General features: G+C 38.9%; 1 protein-coding gene across 1 annotated transcript in view; it reads right to left on the bottom strand.

Annotated features, from left to right (window-relative positions):
* Positions 1-22,825, bottom strand: part of GPR89A (G protein-coupled receptor 89A) — a 42,193-nt gene extending 19,368 nt beyond the window's left edge. Inside the window, exons 1-7 of the mRNA XM_058538975.1 lie at positions 22,669-22,825; positions 14,436-14,495; positions 13,330-13,433; positions 9,146-9,252; positions 8,616-8,717; positions 3,950-4,070; positions 2,797-2,877 (exon numbers count right to left, since the gene is read on the bottom strand). Of these exons, the coding sequence (XP_058394958.1) occupies positions 2,797-2,877; positions 3,950-4,070; positions 8,616-8,717; positions 9,146-9,252; positions 13,330-13,433; positions 14,436-14,495; positions 22,669-22,710 (617 nt within the window). The 5' untranslated portion in view covers positions 22,711-22,825. The remainder of the gene's footprint in view (positions 1-2,796; positions 2,878-3,949; positions 4,071-8,615; positions 8,718-9,145; positions 9,253-13,329; positions 13,434-14,435; positions 14,496-22,668) is intronic.
* Between the last annotated feature and the right edge of the window lie 2,129 nt (positions 22,826-24,954).

Genomic DNA, 24,954 nt, shown 5'->3' with positions numbered 1-24,954 from the left:
TTAATAATTTTTCCAGTTTTTATGATTTTCTGTAGAAGGAATTACTTGAACTCGTCACAGTGCCATTCCTGGAAGTTTCCTCTACTATGGTTTGAGAACAACTGTGACTGAAATTTCACTAGGAAATGTATTTTTTCCCTATCCCTACGAATTTTCAAAAGAGAGCCTAACAAAATCTAACTTATGGGTAGAGGTTAAGATTTTTTCTTCATAGTAATAGCTTGCATTTAACTTTTACACATTATAATACTCTAGTTTTCTTTTTGTATGTCACAAGCTGTGTAAAAAATTATATATTCAGAATTTGTGGGTTGAAAGGGATCCTAGAGACCCTTTAGTCAACCATGTCATTTTACAAACAAGGAAACTGAGACAGTCTAGTATTTGCTCAAGATCACTTAACAAGTTTATTGTAAAGTCTAGTTCAATATCTTTTCATTATACCATGGGGTAGTTGCATAGCTATATTTTCTATCTTCCACAAAACCACAATTTCAAAATTATACTAATATTGTTTGTGAACAGAGATTATATTTCAGCTATATCACAGATTACCATAACAAAAGTTTTAATATCTAAGTCAACAGAAAAATAAAACAAAATAACAGGTCACTTAATTCTCTCAACCTGAAAAAAGCTAAAAGGCTTTGATCACTAAACCAGCATGTTCATACCATCCAAACTAGGTTTTTGATGAACATTTTCCAAATACTATAAACCTCATCTTCTATTCAGTGTTCCAAGTGAGTAGACAGTGTGCCTCTTTCCTGCCCCCATTTTCAACCACTAACTTTTTTGTACATAACAGGTGTTACTTTTCTTGTACGTAATCTCATTATGGCCCTCTGCTGTTGAATCAAAAGATGGTTTTCTGGTCATTACTCCTCCCCAGCTATGAGTGTTTGTGAAAAAAGTTTTTCTATATTGGTAAACAGCAAGGGCATTGTATGAATCTCAAGAGCCCCAGTGTTGTCATGTTAGCTGTCTATCTGCCCTGTTAGCTCCACTGGGTAAAGAACTGTGATAATTAGGTCAAGTTGGGAGGCAGATTCTTCTGAGAGCCAGTCCAACTAATATGACCTACTGCAAGACCACAAACTATCCTAGATCCTGACTAGACAAGATCTATAGGGTACATGTATAGATCAGAGCCAATTCCTAACCATGACTAGTGAGGAAAGGGCTTAAAAGTGTACATCCACACTTGACACGGGTCATGACTTTATATTCATCTCTCTATATGAATAAAAGAAATACAGTAAAAGGGAGAATGATCTTAGGAATCAAAATAGCATGATTCCTATATATAAGTATCTTTCCATATTGAATAATGTTGCTCTTATTGTTATATTTTAAAATATGCATTCATATTCATTTATGTAAAATAAACTGTATAGAAAGAATGTAAACAAAAAATATAAAAGTAAATAAATGTATACATGTGTGTATCTGCTTCCCGTACCCTAGTAAAGATGTATAAAAATGAAGACAAATAATTAGCTGGTGAATCTGGGCCTCTTTATCATTTTAATGTCTATTGTTATCTCTTACATTAGGCCTTCTTGGACTTGACTATGGGTCTTACTATAGAAAAGTGTTAAAGAAAAAAACATGAAATGCAAAAACACGCAATTTAAAACCTCTGTCATCATTTTTATATAGGTAATAATAACTTTAATAAAGACAGTAGATTAATAATCTTCATGAAGGTAGAAATTGATTACCTTGTTCATCATTCTATCTCTATGTACTGTTCAGCATTTAGTACAGTGCCTAGCATAAACTACTCTTTCTGTAACTATTAAGTGAATGAACATATGAATGACTAAATGAAGGTAAAGCATTAACACCAAATGACTGTCCTGCAGAGATTATTAATAAGTTCAATAGCTATGTATGGTTATGGTTATGGTATGGTTACCGTAGCTATGTATGGTTCACTGTTCTAAAAGCTCTACATGTCAACTCATTATTATTATTATTTCCATTTTACAGATGAGAAAACCAAGACATAACGAGGTAAAGTAACTTGCTCAAGGTCACACTGGGAGGTGCAGGCAAAGGATTCAAATTCAGACAGTCTGAGTCTAGAGCCTATGCTTTTACCCACTGTGATATAGATTTCTAGAAATACTACTTTGAAAACATACATTTAAAAGGACTTTTTCAATAATAAATACAACAACAATAGCTAGAAGACTTGAAGGATTTTTAAAGTAGCTGGAGAAAAGGAAGTTGAAAAGATTGAAATTAGGCATGAAAAGTTTGTAAAAATGCAGAACAGGGGCCGGTCCCGTGGCATAGCGGTTAAGTGCGCACGCTCTGCTGCTGGTGGCCTGGGTTCGGATCCTGGGCACGCACCGATGCACCGCTTGTCAGGCCATGCTGTGGTGGCATCCCATATAAAGTGGAGGAAGATGGGCTCAGATGTTAGCCCAGGGCCAGTCTTCCTCAGCAAAAAAAAAAGAGGACGATTGGCATGGATGTTAGCTCAGGGCTGATCTTCCTCACACACAACAAAAAATACTGAACAATAGAGTTTTAAAATATCCAATGTAGAATACTTTCAAATATAAAAGTTATTCTAACAATTTAAAGAGAATTTATCTAGAGTCAGGAAATAAGGTTGAACTTGAAAATTTTCTTTCACACAAGACTAGACACTAAGTTGTTGATGGTACCTTAACTTATAATAAAAATGAATAAGATGAAATTCCTGTGTGCACCAATTCATAGTCAAATTTTCTTGGTGAGAAATCCTAACAGTACAACTTTTTTAATGTGTTGGCATCTTACCTTTTCTTTTTGCTTATGATCATATCCATGGTTTGGAGGAGTCGCCGTTCCAGGGCTAGAATATCTGTGTCAGTCACATTCCTATAAGCACAAACTGTTAGCAACGTTTTGGGGTCCAATCCTTGGGCATAATACAAGGCAGGTGGAGAAATACATAAACCTCAATTGTTACCTAGTAATTCAAGGACTTATCTTTTTCAAGAGAATATTAAAATGACTATAATAAGCAAAAATGCTTTTGCTGTCATTTTTTATAGCTAATACTTCTGGGGTCTCAGGGCAGTGGAAGGTAACTAGCTCTCATATAGTCTTTCTTAGCTTTGACCCAGTGACATTTATGATGTATGTGTAAGCACACTTTTAACTTGGCATTGTCTTCTACTATTCCACTTTTGGGAGAAACTGATTTCCTGAAGTTGGGATTAGTTCACATTGCCGTCCACTAGAAATGTGCCTTTAAAAAGTGGGGGTGAGGGGCCAGCCTGGTGGCGTAGTGGTTGAGTTTGTGCACTCTACTTCAGCACCCTGGGGTACGCAGGTTTGGATTCCAGGCACAGACCTACACGCATCTTATCAAGCCATGCTGTGGCAGGCATCCCACATATAAAATGGAGGAAGATGGGCACAGATGTTAGCTCAGGGCCAGTCTTCCACAGCAAAAAGAGGAGGAGTGGCAGTAGATGTTAGCTCAGGGCTAATCTTCCTTACCATAAATAAATAAATAAATAAATTAAATAAATAAATAAATAAATAAATAAATAAATAAATAAATAAATAAAAAGTGGGGGTGAGGAGGAGGTGGAAAGGGTCAGACCGAAATTGCCATTCTAAAATTAAATGAATGTAGGACAAATAATAAGGGAAAGCAATATAAGTGATAAGACATTTAAAAAGACTCCTAGATCAATGCCCATAAGGGAAGAGAAAAAAAGAATAAGAAGGCAGCCACCAAAGCTGGCTGAATACATACATACTTATACACATATATATGTATCTTGAAACAAATTGAAATAAAGATTTGTGTAACGACAACAACAACAAAAGAATAAAAAGGCAGTATCGTAGAACTAATATTTAAGTAGTAATGATGGTGGCATGATATGACATACATATTCAAGAAGTAACAGCAAAAAAAGAAAAGAGTGCTTATTACCTGAGGAAGTAGGACATGTACGTATATGGGCAGTTGACAGCACCAAATCCAGAAAGTAGAGCCATGAGAGTCACCCCAATCACACCTACCCGGCTGATGAGCTGCTCTATGGACAAGATCCCTAAAAATATCAAAGCACATTAATGTCACATGATTTAGATAAAATGGCTTTCCTCTGCACTATAAAAGGAAATATCGCTGAAAACATCAGCTATTACATATACCGAAGTTACATAAGCCAGATTTTAATTATGAATATATAGATTTTCTATAATAAATATAGAAAATCTATTGATTTTCCTCCTATCCCATATACTTCTAGAATCATCTCTATTATTGGGTGATGGTAATAGTAAAATAATAATAACAATAATTGTAAACAACACTATTGACTGTTTACTCTGGGTAGTGTAAACTCTAACACAGCAAAGTACTTTTAGTAAAAGCTTTGGCAAGAAAAAAAATTAGAAAAGTAAATCTGCTGGAAAAGTATAAAGAGCAGGTAACACTTTGTACTATAGTTACCTTTGATGTATATATTTCCCCATCAGGTCACAAGCTCTTTAGCTTATGTCTTATTTATTTTTGACACCAATAAACACAAAATGCATCTAATAAATGGGCTGAATTTACAGATGAATGAGTAATTCAAAGGCAAAAACATGAGTTTTAGATCATCAGTTGTATTCTAATCATCAACTGTTTCCTATTATTTAAGAATGCTGAAAATCAACTCAGCAGTCAAAATAAATGCTGCTGTTGGTGTATTTTGGAAAATGAGAGAAAGCAACGCTGAAGAATAATTCAGGAAGTCCCGCATCACAGGAAAAAATAGAATCCACTTTAGCTATCCACTCCTACGGTCAAACGCCAGAACTGCCATTCAGGAAGTCTGTTAGCTTTGAAACCGAAAATTCCAATATTCAAGTCCTCTTGCTCCTTTATGTCCACTACACCTTTTCAGAGCTCATTGCGACTTCTTGTCTCTAGTCTTTTGCATCCCTTACCTTCCATTGCCTTCTTCACTGAGCCTAGACTCCAGGCTTGATGACTCAACTCCTCTCACCAGGACTCTCAGGTCCCTGCTCTCCTCCTTCTGAAGCACTGATCCTGCAAACTCCCAACTCTGGATCAACCTAACACTCTGCCTTCCCTGAGCACATGCCTGAGCTACCTAAAATTGCTAGAATGCACACTGATATTGGTGCCATTAAAGATTTATGGTCTCCAGTCTTAATAGAGCTCACAACACTACCGAGGCATCTTTTTCTTGCCCTTGGTCAGCCATCTCTCCCCTCTCCTCTCAGCAGATACTCTTTAATCCTTTTCCAATCCATGTTCTCCTTAGCCAATGTCCTTATTGTATAAGCAATAAGTTATTAGACATAAACTACCTCCACTACTCTACTATAGATATTTACATCTGCAATCATCCTCCCAACTTGCCCCCCTCAGAACAAGATGGTGCCCAAAGCTAAGACTTCTCTACTTGTGCTTTTGATTATATTCCCTTTCCACCTCCTCCAGAATCTTGTCCTCTCTCTTGTATCTTCAATGTTTCCTTCTTTGCTGGGTCTTTCCCTTCAGTTTCAAGTCTCTTTCCTAAGAAAAAGTCTGTCCTTGGCCTTGAATTTACCACTAGTTACCAATCCTCTCTATTTCCCCCTTAATAGCCAAGCTTCTTGAAAGAAGTTTATAGTTACTGTCACCTTTTCCTCACCTCCATCTATTCCTCAACTGGCTGCAATTCAGTTTTCATTCTATTCTTCTACACTGAATGAAACTGCTCTCACTAATAATCGTAATGGCAATATAACAGATAACATTCATCAAGCATCTGTTATGTACCAGATACTGTTCTAAGCATTCTACATGTATTAATTCCTTTAATTCTCAGGACAACCCTATGAGGTAGATATTATTGAAAACCTCATTTTTACAGATGAGGAAATGGAGGCATAGAGAGGTTAAGCAACTCAGTCAAGGTCACACAGCTAATAAGTGGCAGAGTCAGGATTCAAACCCAAGCAATCCAACTCCAGAGCCTGGACTCTTACCTATTTCTATAATATGGCTGTGAATTTTCTTCTGGTTGCAAAATTCAAAGACATTTTCCAATCCTTGTTTCATTTGATCTTTTATGACATTGAATCATTCCTATTTAAAATTATTTTCCTTTCTTGGCTTTTATACCATTTCCCTCGGTGTTCCCTTTCACCTCTCTAGTTACTTTTTCTTGGTCTTTTTTTGCTTTACATGGTGCAGAATTCTCTCTTTCATGTCAGTCTATACATACTTCTCCTGCCATTTCCCCAGCTTCATCTAATAGCATTTAGCTGATGATGTCTAATTTTTTAGATTCCTGGCATTATCTCCATGAGGACTGATAAATCCATACCTTTCTCCTAAGTTCCTGACTTGTGTATCCAATTGCCTACTGAACATCACTTGAATGTGCATAGGCAACTCAAATCCAACATACCCCAAGGTCAAATGATGTTCCTTCTTCTGCATTACCTATCTTAGAAAATGACATCATCAACTATCTACTCACAAAAATAAAAAACCTACACCACTAGTCTCCATTCTGTCTCTTTTTTTTTTTTTTAATTTTATTTATTTATTTTTTCCCCCAAGGCCCCAGTAGATAGTTGTATGTCATAGCTGCACATCCTTCTAGTTGCTGTATGTGGGACGTGGCCTCAGCACGGCCGGAGAAGCGGTGCGTCTGTGCGCGCCAGGGATCCCAACCCGGGCCGCCAGCAGCGGAGCGCATGCACTTAACCGCTAAGCCACGGGGCCGGCCCCATTCTGTCTCTTACTCACCCGTGAATACACCACAGTGTATCTTGTGCCTTCTTGTGGAGTCTACTTTTGGTCTTCTCCTTTAAATCTTAGCTTAAATACCACTTCCTCAGAAAGGTTGACTCTAACCCTTGCATTAAATTTGATATTCTTATCTGCATTATTCTCTATCATAGCACCCTGTTTGCTCCTTGATGACAATGATCACAATTGGCAATTATTTATTTATAGATTTACTGCTTTACTGTTTAGTTCCTCCTGCCAGACTGTAAGTTTCAGGAAGATAGAAACCAAGTTTGTTTTCGTCACGGTTCTAGCTCCAGCATTTAATATAAACTAGGTGCTCAATAAATATTTGTGGACTGTTAAATGAATGAATAAATCCTCATCCAAATTCTGTTGATTATACTTTCCACATACCTCTTGAATTTGCATCCTCTTTATAGGAAGGAATCATGTCTCATTGATCTTTGTTTTCCTTACTGCCTGGCACATGGAAGGTGTTCAACAAATGTTTGTTGACTATGGGTACATAATTACCACCCAGTAACATAAAAAAATCCAAGGGATTAATACAGATTATTAAATATAAAACACTGGAAAAATGTCCCCTCTATTTTTATCCCTTTTAAGGGGGTATCCCTTTATTAAATATCTTTTTCTGGTTTAAAGTACTTTGTAGATATTATGTACTTAATCTCAGCACTTCTATGAAGGAAAGGTCAGTCATTATTATTCCGGTTTTCTAGCTAACAAGAGGAAAGTCAGATGGATAAAGTAACTTGCAGAAGACCATCTCACTGCTGCCATTTGCTTTCTTAGTTTCTCTTACTCTTTCCCACTATGGAATGTCTTCCAACCTTCCCAGGTTCAGGCACTGCACAAGGAGTACTTTTACAGACAGTCTGTTGTGATAGTTAAGGATTGGGTCTTCAGTTTTTTTGTGGTCTCCACAGCAAGAAACCATACTGGTTGTTGGGACAGTACTGGGAAGGCTCTAAGAAGGCAGTGTAAGCCTGGCTGCTTCTCAGCCATTGTCTAAACTTTTCTTCCTACTTACTTCTCTTAGAAGGTCAAGTTAATTAGACACCTGAACATTCAGACACAAAACCAAAATGCTTCTTTACTGGAGCACAAAGGAAAGACTAAAACTGAAACTATCTCCCTAGCTCTTCCCCTCACTGTCTTCTTCAGGATATTCCCACAGAATTTAGAAAAAGGAATGGATGAAGGTACAATAGATGTGATGGTCTTCATCTCCCCTCGGGCATGGTGTGGCCATACTGGTCACGTGAGCTCTGTCCACGACCTGTTCTTGTATTTAAAGTGAACTTTTTTGTGTGAGGAGAGACACTGTTTCCTAGAAAGCTTTTCTTTATCTACTCATTGTGAGTATTTTATGTCACTGCTCTTTCTCAAAATACATACAGTCCCTAAAGACAATCTTTATCATCAGTTGAGCAGTAGCTATTTTACCTTTTGTGTCACAAACCCCTTTGAGAATCGTGATAAAAGGTTATGAATATCTCACCTCCAAATACACATACAAATATATTCCCATAATTCTGCATACATTATCAGGAGATTTAAGTTAAGGATGCCTTTCTCTACCCCTTACTCCCTTGAAGATCATTCAGTAACCTAAGGTCAAAAACTCCTGGTCTAAAATGATAGAAGTCTGTTCTATAACCAGCTTTGATACTTCCTAGGCTGAAGGGAACATTTGCTTCAAAACCAGAAATTTTTTAAAGAAATAATTTGCTATATTTCTCACAATCATAAGTTTTTACAAAATTATCTTTTGTCAAAACTAGAAAATTTTAAACAACACCATCCCTTTCCCTATCACATATACACTCACCGTGTTTTGGGCTGAGAATGGGAAATGGATCTCCTAGTTTCCAGAAGAAATACATAAAAGTCAACCATAAGAGACAGGAAAAAAGCAGTCGCTGTTTATGCACTAAAAAAGAGAAGACAAGGCTGTACGGTTAAATAGATATATGTACAGGGCTTACTCTACTTAAAGATATGAGATCACGATAAGTAATATTTGGCTGGCTAGTTCACTTGGCAAATGAGTAATGGAACAATACAATTTTTAGAGAAAGTCTCCTTACTACTATAAGAGAAATTTGGCTGAAATTAAGATGTGGGTTGAGTTAAGGGAGACATTATAATAGAAACAGAAATAAAGCTGTGGCAGGACAAATAACCTAATCATTCATTCAATATTTATTTTGTGCCAACCTTTTTAAGATGCTTTGTGTGAGGTGCCCCCAAACAACAGTAGCTGCTGCAAGCAATGTAGAAATGAAGCTCTCCACAGCCTCAATTCCCAAGAATACTCATCTCAATCTATGTGCCGACACAAGAGGCTAAAATACTCACACAGTCGGATGTTGCTCACAATAAAATAGCCAATGTAAAAAGGCACCATGAAAACCAGGATCAGCAGAATTACACACAGGTTCATTTTCCAGTGAAAATAACGAGAGCTGAAATAAACGTCAAAGAATATCAGTAGGAGGGGAAGAGGGCAGCAACTTTCATTCTCTTTAGTCTTCCAAAGGATCTCTTGCTCTTTGAACTCAATACTGAATATATCCCATCTAATTAGTCAACTAGGCTAATGTAATGTAATGAGGCATCTGCTCATTTACAGAGATTAAAAAATATAAAATTCTGAAAGGTATATACGACCATCTTAACCTTCTAAGAATTTCACTTATTAAAATGAGAATGTTAATGCTCTAGTTATATTCACAGGCAATGTACAATAAATAACATATATCACCATATACTATTACTGGCAGAATGACTACTGTTTCACTCACCACTGGGAGTTTTATTCCAATAAAAGAATTAAAAGAACATAAATGTTAATAGTAATATATATTATAAAGACTCAGAAATAATTCTTTTGTACCTTCAGTATAATTAAACACCTGATATGCATGACTACTTTAGAACTACATATAAAATATATTTTATTTATTAAAATATTTTTAGGATTTTTTATAACAATTTTATTGAATATAATTCACCCATTTAAAGTGTACAATTCAACAGTTTTTAGTATATTCACAGAGTTGTGCAACCATCACCACAATCAATTTTAGAACATTTTCATCCCTCCGTAACGAAACTCTGTACCCATTAGCAGCCATTTCCCTTTCCTTCCAACCTCCCCAGCCCTAGGAAACCAACAATATACTTTCTGTCTCTATGGATTTGCCTATTCTGGACATTTAATATAAACGGAATCATATAATATGTGGTCTTTTGTGACTGGTTTCTTTCATTTAGCATGTTTTCAAGGTTCATCCATGTAGCATCTATCAATACTCCACTCCTTTTTATGGCTGAATAATATTCATTCCATTGTATGGATATACCACATTTTGTTTATCCATTCATCAGTTGGTGGACATTTGGGTTGTCTCACTTTCTAGCTATTATAAATAGTGAGGCTATGAACATTCATGTACAAGTCTTTGTGTGGACATATGTTTTCACTTCTCTTTAGGCATATACCTAGGAGTGGGATTGCTGGGTCATATGATAACTCTATATTTCATTTTTTGAGGACTGCCATTGTTTTCCAAAGTGGCTACACCATTTTATATTCTCTCCAGCAGTATACGAGGGTTGCAATTTTTCCAGAGCTTTGCCAACACTTGTTATTGTCTTTTTGATTATAGCCATCCTAGTGGGTGTCAAGTGGTATCACACTGTGGTTTTGATTTGCATTTCCCTGCTGGCTAATGATGTTGAGCATTTTTCATGTGCTTATTGGCCATTTGTATATCTTATTTGGAGAAATGCTTATTCAGATCCTTTGTCCATTTTTCAATTGTGTTATTTGCCTTTTTACTATTGAGTTGTAAGAGTTCTATATATATCCTAGATAGAAGTCCCTTATCAGATATGTTATTTACAAAAATTTTCTCCCATTCTTGGGATATCTGTTTACTTTCTTGATGATGCCCTTTGTATTTATCGATTTTAAACTTACTTAGGCCTTGTTTCAAAAAGGTTAGGTGGTTAGGTGGCTTATGAGGATATATAAAATACAGGATGATGAAATAAACTATAAGGAAACGTGAAAGAAAGAAAAAACAATGGTAAAAGATAGGTAAAATATCAGGCGAGGCCTGATGGCTATTATGAAAATGCACACCATAGAGTTCTAGAAACTTGCTATGGGTGGGTCATAAATTTAGCTTTAAGTTTTCTAATAGTCAATGTGAAATAGAACCATCTGATCAGTTACATAAATCATAGTGTCTGTAATAAAAACAAACCAATTGCTTAAAGGAAGCATAATTATTACTGAATTACTACCAAGATCATAATGAAATTTCTCCAAAGATTTCATAAAGAAGAAAATCATAAAACAAAGTACAGGCTACCCTACAGAGAGCCAATGCCATTTAGTCTATATACACCGACAGCTTTTTGCTCATCTGGATTAACCCACTTTAGAGCATCCAGAGAAACAAACAAGCTGCACGCTCTCCAGGCAATCATACTTAGCATTTCAGCTAAGCTTCTGAATGATATTGGAAGGTGGTAGGTTTGAAATGACAAGTGTAATCCCTTGCCAATTAAAACCAAACAATGTATTTTAAGTATTTTTTGAGCTGAGGGTAAAGTGACATTCTCTTGAGAAAATTAAGGATCGTAACAAGATTATATATTTGAATAGGAGGCCATACCACTTCTGCTCAAAGGTGAGTCAAAAGAATACTCTCGGTCAGGGTCAAGATTCGCCTTTGAAAACTATTCTGAATGCAGTCAATGCACAAATATAATACATGATCAATGTCTATATTTCTATTACACAGTAGGACCAAATGTTAGTATGAAAAAAATAAGTGTAATTGACGACATGTCTCAGCCTACACACACCCAATCCCCAAAAAAGCACCCAAAGAAGAACCAGATTTTAGCAATGCTACTTCCTATGCTCTTCAAGATAAACCATTTAATAAATATACATCAAAGTAACTGAGTGATGTGTCTTACTCTATGGCATTATTAATTATAAATGAGTTAAAAGTTGGGGGATATCATCTACCAAAAGCAATAACTGTGTTCTTAGAATATCTGAGTTATAGTTCTTTCTATCACTACATAGATCAGTGTCAGCAAACTATGGCCAGCTAGCCACCTGTTTTATAAACGAAGTTTGACTGGTACACAACCACCCCCGTTTGTCTACATATTGCTTATGGTTGCTTTCCCTTTACAACAGCAGAATTGAGTACAGTCACATGCCACAAAACAACGTTTTGGTCAACGGCGGACTGCATATACTATGGTGGTCCCATAAGATTACTACCATATAGCCTAGGTGTGTAGTAGGCTATACCATCCAGGTTCTTGTAAGTGAACTCTAAGATGTTCACACAACAATGAAATTGCCTAACGATGCACTTCTCAGAATTTATCCCCATCATTATGTAGTTGCAATAGAAACCAAATGGCTCACAAGACCTAAAATATTTACTATCTGGCCCTTTACAGAGAAGTTTGCTGACCTCTGCTTAGATAGCAGTGAAACTTTCAGGTTGTGATAATAAAATTTAATAACTAGAATGTAAAATAACACTTGCCTATTCTCCATAGTCATATGATCTGTATCCAGCTCATCCAAGAAAGGTTTGGATTATTAAAGGACAAGTTTAAAAGCAGGAGAGTTAGAACATATTCCAGTTTTATCATACTGCAACTTCTTAATTTACCTACCAAGAGACCATAATATCAACTCTGATTCTCAAGAAAGGAATTTGAGAATACAGTCTCTCTATAAGTCTCCAGTGTCAGAGGTCTATAATGAGTTTACAGCTTAGCTCAGCACTGATTCTTGACTACAGAGTCAAATGCCATTTTATTCTTAAAAGATTTTTCCATGTAGTGATAAAAAAGTACAACAAAAATTTACATAGAATAGCTGATATACTCTACACACAAACACTGGCCTAAAAAAACTCAAGTTTGCAGTTTAACAAACAAGAAATATTTTGGATAGACTGTCTAATAAACTAACAGGTCTGTTACTTGGAGGGGGGTAGGAGTTGCTTTTAAAAAATCCTTTGAAGAACACTCTAAGTGCAATCAGATGTGACCATACCTGTGAAATCAACAAAGGTAACTAAGTTAGTAAGAACTGGAGTTCAGTCTTCATAGAAGCCCTTAACTAGCTCTGAAGAATTCTAATTTTTTCAGGTACAGATTTTTCAAGGGCCGTTACTAGGATTCAGTCAGAGAGTAGCCTGAGAAAAATGAAACTTCTAGGAGTGAAGCCTGGGACCTAGGCTCTCACAGCCTCAGTGTCAATTAGTACTTCAGAGCTAACGGTCAGACTTTTTCCCCTGCTATTTCACAATCTTTGTCAAACCACTTATTAGGTGGCTGGGACCCATATTTGTTGTAATTATTAGAGTTACTATGACTAAACTAACCACACGGTGGAGTCTTTTCAGCTATGAGATCCAGGTAAGTCTTCCACCGTAAAAAAAGTCACATAAGTCTCTTCCAGAGGAGAGCTAATTAGTACCCTTACTCACCTGCTATTCAATACTCCTAAGATTTCAAAGATGATGAGCTCAAACATGGTGCAAGAAAACGCAAAAGTCACAGAGAAGATCACCTGTACGACATACTGGCGCACCTGTTAAAAACCAAATAGAGACTAAAAGTCATTTCCTTGTTTGAAATATTGAATTGATAATCTTCCATTTATAAGTCTGAAAACCTATTTTGAAGAAATTCTCAAGTCATTGGAAACAGGGCCATGACAGTAACTTGCCTGGAGCTAAAGAAATAGATGAAAGTAGGTAGTGCTTCTGAATCATAGGTCAATATCGCCATCATCCTCTTGTGGATGGAGAATTTAAAGCACAAGAAGATGAAGTGACAGGGTCAGAGTAGCACTTAGAATTCCTGATGTACAATGACAAAAAAGATTTTTGACAGATTTATATATACAGGTTACTGCTAAAAGAGTTTCTTCGACATTCTGCAGATCTTGGACCAGTTCTGGAACCTCCCCTGGGAGGCCTTAAAGTATTGAGCAGAACAGAATCTCTAGAATCCCGGGCTCTTTCAGACAACAACTCAAACTCTCTGGGAAGGTTTAAAGGAGAACATCCTAGAAATGACCCAAAAGTAGTCTATAATCATTGATCTTATTACTAAATGAAAAGGATTAATTTGGAAATGTCCAGTCTAGGCTGGTGTTTTTCTGAATTCAAGGCTTAAGATAAGAGCCAGACCAGCCTTAGGATTTCGGTATTAAATTAGGATGTAAGATTGTTCATTAACGTTGAAGGTCAGATACTCAAATGAATGGGCACACTTATGAGACATTATAAGTTAAATTCTGTCCCAAAGAATAACTATCTGCTTTTGGTGTGTATACTGATATGACTGGGGCATGACATTTTTCGCTCCTGGCTTCTGGGCTACATATGACTTGCCTTTTTTTTAAAAAAAAAATCAACTAAGCCCAATCATATTTTCCAATTTAAGAATTACATAGTATTCATTTGGCAAAAACTTCCTATCTTGGAAGTGAACATAACCTTTCTTTAATGGAGGATTTTTCTTGCCCCATTTTTAAAAAAATCTAAATTCATATAGTATTAGCATACTCAAAACGATCTCTTCTCACCTCGTAGTCCTTGAACAGCTGGCGCATGAAGAAAAGCCACCCAAATCCAAAGAAAAGTATCTGGAGGAGAAAGAAGACAGAAGGTCAATACATACAATCTTTTGAGAAATGTCTTATACAGACTATTTTATGATAAAAGGCCTGCTAACCAGACAGTTAACTTATTTCAGAGATCAAAGACGAGATCCACTCATATAAGATCTACTTATTAAAGTTCTCAAAATTGGGAGTAGATGTTGAAATGCTCTTCAATTTTTGAAATTATCAATGTTTTAGAACATGTTTTAAGTTAGACAAAAATTAAAATATATATTTTTCCTGTAATCTTATGATAATAATTTTATGAGCCAGAGAAGTTAGCAAACATAAAAAGGAATCAGTGAAACTTGCTTCTTACAGATGATCCCTGTTTGCCAGTATTTAAAAAAACAAAACAAAACAACTTTAAGGGAAAGGAGTTAAGATTAAAAAAAAGGAAAGTTATAGAAAGACTGATATCTTTTATGTTTTCCCTCATAGAGCTTTCTTAGCTTTTCTACCATCCTGCCTAATTCATATAAAGTGGTTTCCATCTCAGTGTAAAGCCAAGAGACTGCCAGATCCCACTTTGTCAGTTTTGGTTCAAGCTGGCATCAGAGACAGTACCCACATGACAGCTTTGTTCAGTGTTCTAAAGCTGGTTTGTTTTTCACTGGTAAATAGAACCTTCTCAATATACACACATACACATGCACTCTGATACAACTTCTCTTTTCTTCTTATATTGACTAGGAACTTTACCCAAGAAAAAATTCTTTTATGCCTTCCCACTGACTTGAGCAGCGTGTGGACTCTTGAGCAGGATTTAGCAGAGACGATTCCTCTCTTGTTGTGTCCCTCCTACCCACCAAACTCATATTTTCAGCCACATGGAACTGCCTTTGGGTCTTTAGACACAATATTCTTCCATATCAAGACCTTTGCAGATGCTGTCCTGTGACAGGGACTTCCCTCCAGTCCCCTCCCTACTTATCCTACAGGTCTTAACTTCATCATGACTACCTGTGGAAGGCCTTCTCTGGCCTCCTAAATAAAGATAAGTTGCTCTTTTTATATAATCCTATTCTACCCTGAATTTCCCTTACCAAAGCACTTACCATACAGTTTTTTAATGTATAATTTAAATACATACTGTTTTTTAGACATTAGATTGTAAGTTCTGTGAGAATAAGGATCATGTTTGTCTTGTCAATCTTTGTATCCTCAGGACCCAGCACAATGCCTGGTACATAGCAGGCTCTCCATAAATGTTTGCTGAATGGATAAACGGTCTACAGTGAAAGATGGTTTATTCTTCAGGAACATTCAACCTCAATTTTTTTGTAATAACTTCTATGTACTGTGCTAGGTGCTGGGGATACAAAGATCAGTAAGATAGTCACCACTCTCAAGGAGCTCAAAGTATAGTGCTGAAGACACAAAATAAATAATTATAATGTAATATGGGACATGCAATGATAGAGATATGCACATGGTATTGTAAAAGAATATGAAGGACAGAGACCAAACCAATCTGTAGGGGGTTAGGACAGATTTCCTGGAGAAGGTAATACCTTAGCTGAAGGAGGTTTTAATTTGGGGGTTAAAGCCTGATATCATGTGCAAATTTTGGGATTATATGCTTTTTTCTAAAGAGAGGTTCCAAGGTATTCACCACACACTTGGAGGTTTCCACTACCCCTAAAATATTAAAAAAACTACTTTCCTAAAGGATGAAAAAGAATTAGATAGGTAAAAGACAGGTGGTGGGGGTAGGAGGACAGGACTTTCTTTCTAGACAGCAAAGAGCATGAGTAAGGCACAGAGGTAAGAAATAGTATGGCATATACTGGGAACTACACACGGTTTGGTGCTGCTGGAAGATAAAATTCAAAGAAGGAAGCAGTTAAATGAGGCGAGAGAGGATGAGCAGAGGACCAATGACTGAGAGCCCTGAAGGCTACCCTAAGGAACTTGGATTGCAGTCCGTAGGTGATGAGGAGTCATTTAAGTAGGGAAAAGACATGGCCAGGTTTGTTTTATATAGAGCACTCTGGTGGCTATGTGGACGGTGCATTTGAGAGAAACAACATTGCTGAAAGAGAAACATTAGAGGAGGCTGTTGCAGCAGTCCAGGTGAGAGGTGACAAAGGCCTGAATTAAGACATCGGTGGTTGGAGAGGAGGCAACAGATTTGAGTACTTAGAAGGTAAAATCAGTGAGGAGGAATCAAGGATGACTAGTTGGAATACAGGATGAAGAGCGACGCCACCCAATTTATGTAAACCATATTGGAAGAAGAAAAGATTTGGGAATGGGGGTGGTGGATGGGAAGATGATGAGTTCACTTTTAGACACGCTAAGTGCCTGAGGGACATCCAGGTCAACATAAAAGGCAGATTATGAAGGCAAGGCTGAGATACACCTAAGAGTTGAAACAACCAAAGTATACGAGATCACCCAGGAATAGTATGTAGAGTGAGGAGAGCAATATGCCAAGAAGAAAACACTAGAGGATAGGAATGGGAAGAAGAGACCAAGAAGGAGACAGAGAAGGAATGGTCAGAGAAGTAACAGACACCATGAGAGTATGGTATCCTGAAACCAAAGCAATAGAGTTTAAAGGAGTGTTAAATGAAGCAGAGAGGGACTATAAAACCAGGACTGAAAAATGTTCAAAGGATTTGGTAACTTGGAGTGTAAGTGAGCATAAGTGAGGCCATCTTGTTATGCTAAATGGCCCCAGCCCCTCCTCTGTGTGCCTACTCGCTGCTCCACACGTACTCTAAAAAAATTCACATGCTCTCCTGATTTATGGCCTCTGCTTATGTATGTACTCCCCAATAACCTGACAAATTAAAGCTTTGTTCCATGAGTTTCTCTCCAGGAACAGGCTGACCACAGGTGGGAAACACACCTACAAGGTATCCATCACAGCTGACAGAAGAATGAAACAATAAAAGACCCTGAAGTCCATCATGCCTGAAGGAAACCCCCTCCTTACTGCCCATTTTCCCTATATAACTACCTCAAGATTCTGTAATTTTTGGAAGGTGGTTTTTTTGAGACATTAGTCTGCCATCTTCCTGATTATGCCAGCTAATTGAATTAAAACTTCCTTTTTCGGGCCGGCCCTGTGGCTTAGCGGTTAAGTGCGCGTGCTCCGCTACTGGCAGCCTGGGTTCGGATCCCGGGCGCGCACCGACACACCGCTTCTCGGGCCATGCTGAGGCCGTGTCCCACATACAGCAACTAGAAGGATGTACAACTATGACATACAACTATCCACTGGGGCTTTGGGGAAAAAAAGGAGGAGGATTGGCAATAGATGTTAGCTCAGAGCCAGTCTTCCTCAGCAAAAAGAGGAGGATTAGCATGGATGTTAGCTCAGGGCTGATCTTCCTCACAAAAAAAAAATAAATAAATAAATAAGTAAATAAAACTTCCTTTCTCGATCCCTAAATTGTGATTAATTGGCTCAGATCGCAGTGAGCAGAGTGAGCCCATCGCCTGGTATCAGGAGGTCAATGCTGACCTTAAGGAAAACAGTTTGAATAGTGCGATGGAGGCAGGAACCAGACTGTAGAGGGTTGGGGGTGAATGGGGGGTAAGGCAGTAGAGACAATAAGTGAAAATTACCCTAGGGAGAGCTAAGATGAGAAAGAGAAAACATTAAGATAGTAGCCCAGAGAAGAATGTGGGATAAAGGGAAGTTTACAGGAGAAGGGGAAAGAAGCAGTAGCTAAGCAGATAAACAAACATGAGAAGAACTGATGGAACACTGGAAGGTGACTTGATGATGTTATTAATTTATTATTACTAGCAACAGCTACCCTTTATTGATCATTTACTATATTCTAGGAACTCTAAGTGCTTAGTGTTATAATCTCATTAAATCATAAAAACCTGATAAGGTAGGTTTGATTGTCCTAGTTTCAGAGAAAGCTGAGGCTTACAGGAGTTAATCCACTTAAAGCGTCAGAATCAAGATTCAATATGAAGTCTGTGTGACTGATTCCAAAGCTTGTGCTTTTAACAACTTCACAATAAGCTGCTCCAAGATCAAAGGCACAGGCAGAGAGGATGGCCTTAAACAGGAGTAGAGGGCACTTATTTTCTGACATGGGAGGAAAGGAGCTGGGAATGGTTCTATATATAGATAACTGCTTAGATTAAGATGTAGGAAGTAGAAGATCATACCTTTTGGCCTCACTTTTGTTGACAAAGTAGGAGGCAAGGTCATCTGCTAAGAGTGAGAGGTGAGGCTAGAAAAAGGGGCTTTGAGAAGAATGATGAAGACCCAGAGAAATTATGAGGGGAATGGAACAAGTAGCTGATTAAAGTCAAGAAAAAGAAATATTCAATGAGCTGAGGGTGTCCATAAACTCATGGCATTGGCAATGTGAACAGCTGCGTGGTTTTCTACAGTACGCTTCAGGCCCCTAAATTAGTAGTGGACAAACTATGGCAGTGATCCAAGTGTGGACTTCTGTATGTAGATAAAGAAACAAGAGGCTAGGAGAAAGTAGCTTGGATCCATGAATCTGGACCGAGTAGAAAAGGAAAAGGGTGAATGGATTAGAAGAAAATACCCCTAGACTACCTAGGAGACCCTTTGGCTATTATAAATCATTACCAGTGGTGAAATTTAAATTCAGAGTTTAGAGGTCATGTTTATATGACTTATGAAGTTGTGACTGAAGTTGGAGAAATTGGGCATTTAGGACTGGGAGTGGTGTGTATGGTGGAGATGGAGGATAAAAAAGAAAATAATATATATCACCAAGATCACCCTGAAATGGGACTTTAGACAAGTGAAAGTACCAAAAGAAAACAAGTGAAAACGACAGGTCTACACGAGGGGATGGGAAATGGAAGAAAAAGAGAAAGAGATACATACTTTTCATCTTTCATTGTGGGCTCCTTTCACACTGACAAAAAAGCTTAAAAAGACTTTTATACAACTAATACAAAAAAAATAGCTGAAGAATTCATTAAGTCCAAGATAAATATGAATTCTGGCAAGATAACAGAGGATCTAAAAAGCATGTGGAAAGAAAAAGCAATTTCAAACAGTTTGGCAAATAAAATAGAAGGTGCACAGCTTCTTATTCAAAAAAGAGGATATTTTTTAAATTGCGCAGAGTCTTGACCTTGGGACTTAGAGTGTACTTTGGAACTGCTTAAGTCTTATGACTGTATAGGAGACTCAAAACATAAATTAGATAACAGTTTTACAAAACCTTTACAAAAATGACTTCTATATTGAGAATTAGTTATAGATAAAAAAAAGACGGCCATTGGCAGGACAGTTATTAACAAACTGAACGGAAAAGAGCTTTCTTGGATCATTTATTTACCCTCTTATTCATTTAACAAATATTTATTAGTGCCTAATATGTCCTAGGAATAAAATGGTGAACAAAAGAGCATGGACCCTGGGGCCGGCCCGGTGGCGCAAGCGGTTAAGTGCGCGCGCTCCGCTGCGGCGGCCCGGGGTTCGCTGGTTCGGATCCCGGGCGCGCACAGACGCACTGCTTGGTAAGCCATGCTGTGGCGGCGTCCCATATAAAGTGGAGGAAGATGGGCACCGATGTTAGCCCAGGGCCGTCTTCCTCAGCAAAAAAAGAGGAGGATTGGCGGATGTTAGCTCAGGGCTGATCTCCTCACAAAAAAAAAAAAAAAAAAAAAAAAAAAAAAAAAAAAAGAGCATGGACCCTGCTCTCAAGGAGTTTATAATCTATGGAGGAGATAGACAATTAATTACAAAAGAATGGATAGTGTTGTTATGAGGGAAGTGGGCAAAGGGTACTATGGAAGCCTGTGTAGGGACATCTAGTCCAGTCTGGGACAGGCTTCTTGGATGTCCCTGTTGAGATCTGAAGGCTGAATAGGAGTTAGCAAGGAGAAAAAATTGGAGGGTTATGGGAAAAAGGTCCAGAACGAGAGAACAGACCGGGTAGAAATCTGGAGGCAGGATAGCATGGTCAGGTTAAGGAACTAAAAGAAGTTTAGTAAGGCTAGAGTATCAAGTGAAGTGAGGAAACAGTGAGAGCCAAGGTTGAAGAGGTAAGAGCTGGGGTCTAATCATAAGGGACCCTATAAGCCATAGTAAGGATTTGAACTTGATCCTGTAGCTTGGTGGGCAATCTCGACACTAAATGTTGCCTGAGGCTGACCAGCTTCAATATATGACCTCTGATTTCAGATCTCATTTCAAATAAATCTTTCAGTTCATACAAAATGGGAAAAATGAGGGGGAGGTGTTGTTTTCAAGGTAACTACATCTCTCTAGAGAGGTGCTTTCTATAAAATAAATATTTACTAGGCCTCTACTACATGCCAGCAACTGATCTGGATGCTGGGGAATACAGCAGAGAATAAGATGGAAAACATCCTAGATTTCATGGAGTTTACAGCTAACAAATGCACAAATAAACAATAGTGATAGACAGTAAGAAGAAAATAAAATAGGGAAATGAGATAGAAGGTGGCTGGAATGGAGGGCTACTTTGACTGGGGTTAAGAAGTCAGGTAAAGCCTCGTTGAAGTGAGATTTTTACAGATACCTAAATGATGACGATGATGTAGCAACATAAATATTTGGACAGAGAACATTCCATGCAAAGGCTTCTTTGGGTCCTAGTTCCTCATTTGTAATGAGCAGGTTTGAGAATGAAATTTAATATTGCATGTGAATGCATGTGTGAAAGTTAAAGTAGTAAATGATTATAAGGCATAAAAGATTAGAAAGCCACTCTCTTGGTTCAACTTATCAACTACATCTGTGTTGAAAATCTTAGAGGATACAAGGCAATGCCAACTAACTCACTGACATTCTTATTTTTATTTGAAAAATATGCAGCTTAAATATCGTCATTTTTCTTGAGTTGGTACTAGGGCTAAAAATAACCCTGAGTTGTCACCAAGGGGAACAGGAAGCCTTAGAGAAGTTTTAAGCAAGAGAATTACATGTCCAGATTTTTGTACATTGATACATTTGAAAATTATGCAGCCAATAAAACAATAATTATGAAGACTACGTAAAGGATGGTGAATGAAAAAAGTTATTGTATTAGGGTGTTCCTTGTTTCATACTTTCTTAAATGTTGTAATAAAAGTTTTTCAAGAGACAAGGACAATGCTCTACTCTATGAACAGAAGCATTACGATGAAGCAATAGGAAAACTGGATCAAAAACCAAAGATTTAGTTTACTTTAAACCCCCCAAAAGGAACCGTTTCTATCATTTGCCATTTGAAAAAAAAGAACAATTACGAAAAAATACTTTGAATTATTGGAAAAATGAGGGGGGAAGAGATCAATAATTAAGTAGTGTGAGTTTCTACAAATATTAACAGTTGGCCAACAAATATTTATTGAGTGTTTGCACTCGGAGGGAGGATACAGCTATGAACAAGACAGGATCTCCCAAGATGAATTCATAAAACAAATACATAAATGGTATCTGTGCTATGATAAATGCTATGAAAAAAATAAAAGAGTAACTCAACGAATGACATAGTAGAAGCAAGAGGCTCACTAGACGAAGCTTCTATAGAGCAGGGACCGTCGGTGTCTTATTTATGTTCGTACCCTCAAAGCTTTATATAATGGTAGATAAAAGTTTGTTGAATGAATGGTGGCCAATCAGGAAGAAAGGAGGGTCAGAAAAAGATCCGAAAGGCGTGGGCAGCAAACAGAGGATAAAGGAAGAGGCGTTAGTGCACAACCTAAATCTGATGGTACTTTGAAGATCTCTGAAGTGACGGCGGCAAATGCTTCCGCACCCGGATTCAGGATTTGACAAGTAGCCAGCAAAGCCCCCACGTGTCCCTAGAAGCCAGCCCTGATTGGCGTACTGCGCACACCGCCCGGAACCACAGCCTTCCCCAATCCAGGGGTCAGCGGCGCACTGCAGAAGCTTCGCGGAGCTTTGGGGACTGCTCCCTTCTCGCGACCCCGGCTCCGAGTGCTGAGGCCCCCTGACCTCTTCCAAAAGTGGACCAGAAAGCGGACCAGAAAGATAGAGGCTGGATGTGGGCGCGGACGCAGCAAATCCCACACCCTCCGCGAGCTCTGGGTACCGATGAGGCGGGCGCAGACTGCGGGGGAGGAGAGCGAGACCCCGGGCCAGCCTGCATCGCTGAGGGCCCGAGAGGACGATTCGAGAGAGGGAGGCCGAGGGGTCCCGGGGCGGGAGGCAGTGGCTCACCTGGGAGGTAATCATGATGCTGGAGTCGATCAGGAAACTCATGGCGAAGTGTAGGGAGGGCTCGTGCCTCCGCTTCTCACTCCCTTGGGCCGCGGCACGCTGGGGCCACCGGCCCCCTCACACAGGCGGCCTTCACTTGGTGTCCACCCCCCGGACTGCGGCTCGCCAGCCCGACGCCATCAAGCTGCGCCACAACCAGCCAATCAGCGGCTACATCCAGAGCTTCCCGCCTCGGACTAGGAGTGGGCGGGGCGGACGAGAGGCGCCTGGGAGCTGTGGCCCCAGAGGCGGGGCCCGGGAGAGGCCGTTCTGGGGGCAGCCCTTAATTAGAGGTGGCCTGGCTCAAAAGGGACGGGAGGCAATAACGTGGTCTGAAAATCCAAAAGCAGATGTAATACGAGGTAGCATTTCCGTTTATGAGACTGAAGGAGGAGGGACGTGAGCTAACATCTTATTTTAAGTGGTAATTCCATTTTGTAATGGTCATACCTAATAAGATGTAGTTAATAATAATGATTATTATAATAAGTTAGACCATAAGTCAGGCATTGTGTTCTAAATGTTACAACTTATACTTGGCTCCACAAACAACTGCACAAGGTGAGGGAAGAGTGGAAAGGCTGGTGAGATTTTAGCAAATATAGCTAATCAAGTAAATTTCTGATGTGATAAAAAGAGAAAAGCACACCATCTATAACAAGGGAGTGATAATCTCATTACACTTGGGACCCATCAGCCTACACCTGGAGAAGTGCACTATTTGTACCCCATTTTTAGGAGACCCATAGATGTATTGGAGCTTGTTCAGAGGAGAGCCACCGGAAGAGTGATGGCTCTCCCATGAAAGGAATTGAGGAAAGAAGGCTCAGGAACATGATAGCTGACTTCATATTCGAGAATGGGTAGAATTGCTATGGCAATTCTTTGTGGGACAAAAGACTGAAAGTTAAATGCAGATAGATTTAATTCAAAACAAGGAATAATTCTTTAAGAGTCTGAAAATGAGTTATTTTAGGAAATAGTCCCCCCTCCCCATGTTGGAGTTGCTCAAATATAGACTGAATCACTACTTCATCCATTCAACACTCATTTCTTGAAGGCTTAAAGCACTGCTGTGGGGCTTATCCTTTCCCACCAGGGCTCTAGCTAGTGCTTGTAGTCCCTGTAGTCTCTAGTCATAGAAGCTGGCTCCAGCTGGGGGCAATCACCCGGTGTGGGAGGGGCTGCAGTCAAGCACAGCCTTGAGGAGACCTGGCATCCAGGACCTGAGTGCTTAGACTACTGCAGTCTCAATATCTGAGACTCACAAATTTATTAAACATGAGGGAAGGTGTCTCTTTCTTAGAACTGAACTCTGCCATACTAAGCAGCCTAAACCACCTATCAGATGTCCATTCTCTGATCTAGAATGCCAGGGAGTGGTGGAGGCAGCCCTACTATGGGAGAGTCTTAAACTAGAGAACTCTGTGTCCCTGGCTACATCTATCAGGGAAGCAGGTAGATGCCTACACAGTACACATCTGTAGGCATCTGCTCACACGTGATGAGTTAGAATCTCATCTGAGATTCAAGGCTGTGTGATAGTGCAGCATGTTGAGAGAGCCTATCAAGGCAAACAGTTTGCCTTGTGGCTTACTGGAGTGCATGGTGGGAATCAAGGTCTCAGTGAACCTGGCATAGCAAGGAAAGGTACGCAATCCCCACTGGACCCAGGCCTGTGCAAATCCTGAACACTATTCAGGATTCTCCCTACTCTAACACCTGTATGTAAATTAAGGATGGGCCTGGGTGACCCAAGGAAGTGCTATGCCCTGCTTTTGATTGCAGGATGTCTCTAGAAACCTTCACACTAGATTAATGTGAAATGACTCTCCTCTCAAAGCAGGTCTCTTTCCTGGTGGCAGTTGACTCTATCACCAGAATGTCTTGTCCTCCCACCTCTACCCACTATTCTCCCAATCCACTCTAGCTGCTGCTGTCCTGTTCAACAGTGAGATTTTCTGCTTGTGCCTCCATGGACTGTCAAGTCACCTGGGCTTTGACTGAGCCCCCAATTTGTGTCCCATTTTCCAAGGATGCTTTCAAAAATATTTCATGTTCATAACTACTGGCCATTGTTTACCATTCATCTAGAGATTGACAGCCAGATAGATCTGCCATTAAAGAGTCTACTGAAAACATGACTGATCTATGTCCTTTGGACCAGTGTTTGCTCACACCAATTTACTGCACTCTTTTTCATAGCAACTACAGTGTCAATACCTCCTATCTTCTCACAACTTCTAG

The sequence above is a fragment of the Diceros bicornis genome, chromosome 4 (genome assembly GCF_020826845.1).
Source record: "Diceros bicornis minor isolate mBicDic1 chromosome 4, mDicBic1.mat.cur, whole genome shotgun sequence".
NCBI lineage: Eukaryota > Metazoa > Chordata > Mammalia > Perissodactyla > Rhinocerotidae > Diceros > Diceros bicornis.
Note: the sequence above shows the minus strand (reverse complement) of the source record. Positions and strands in the feature narration are given on the sequence as shown.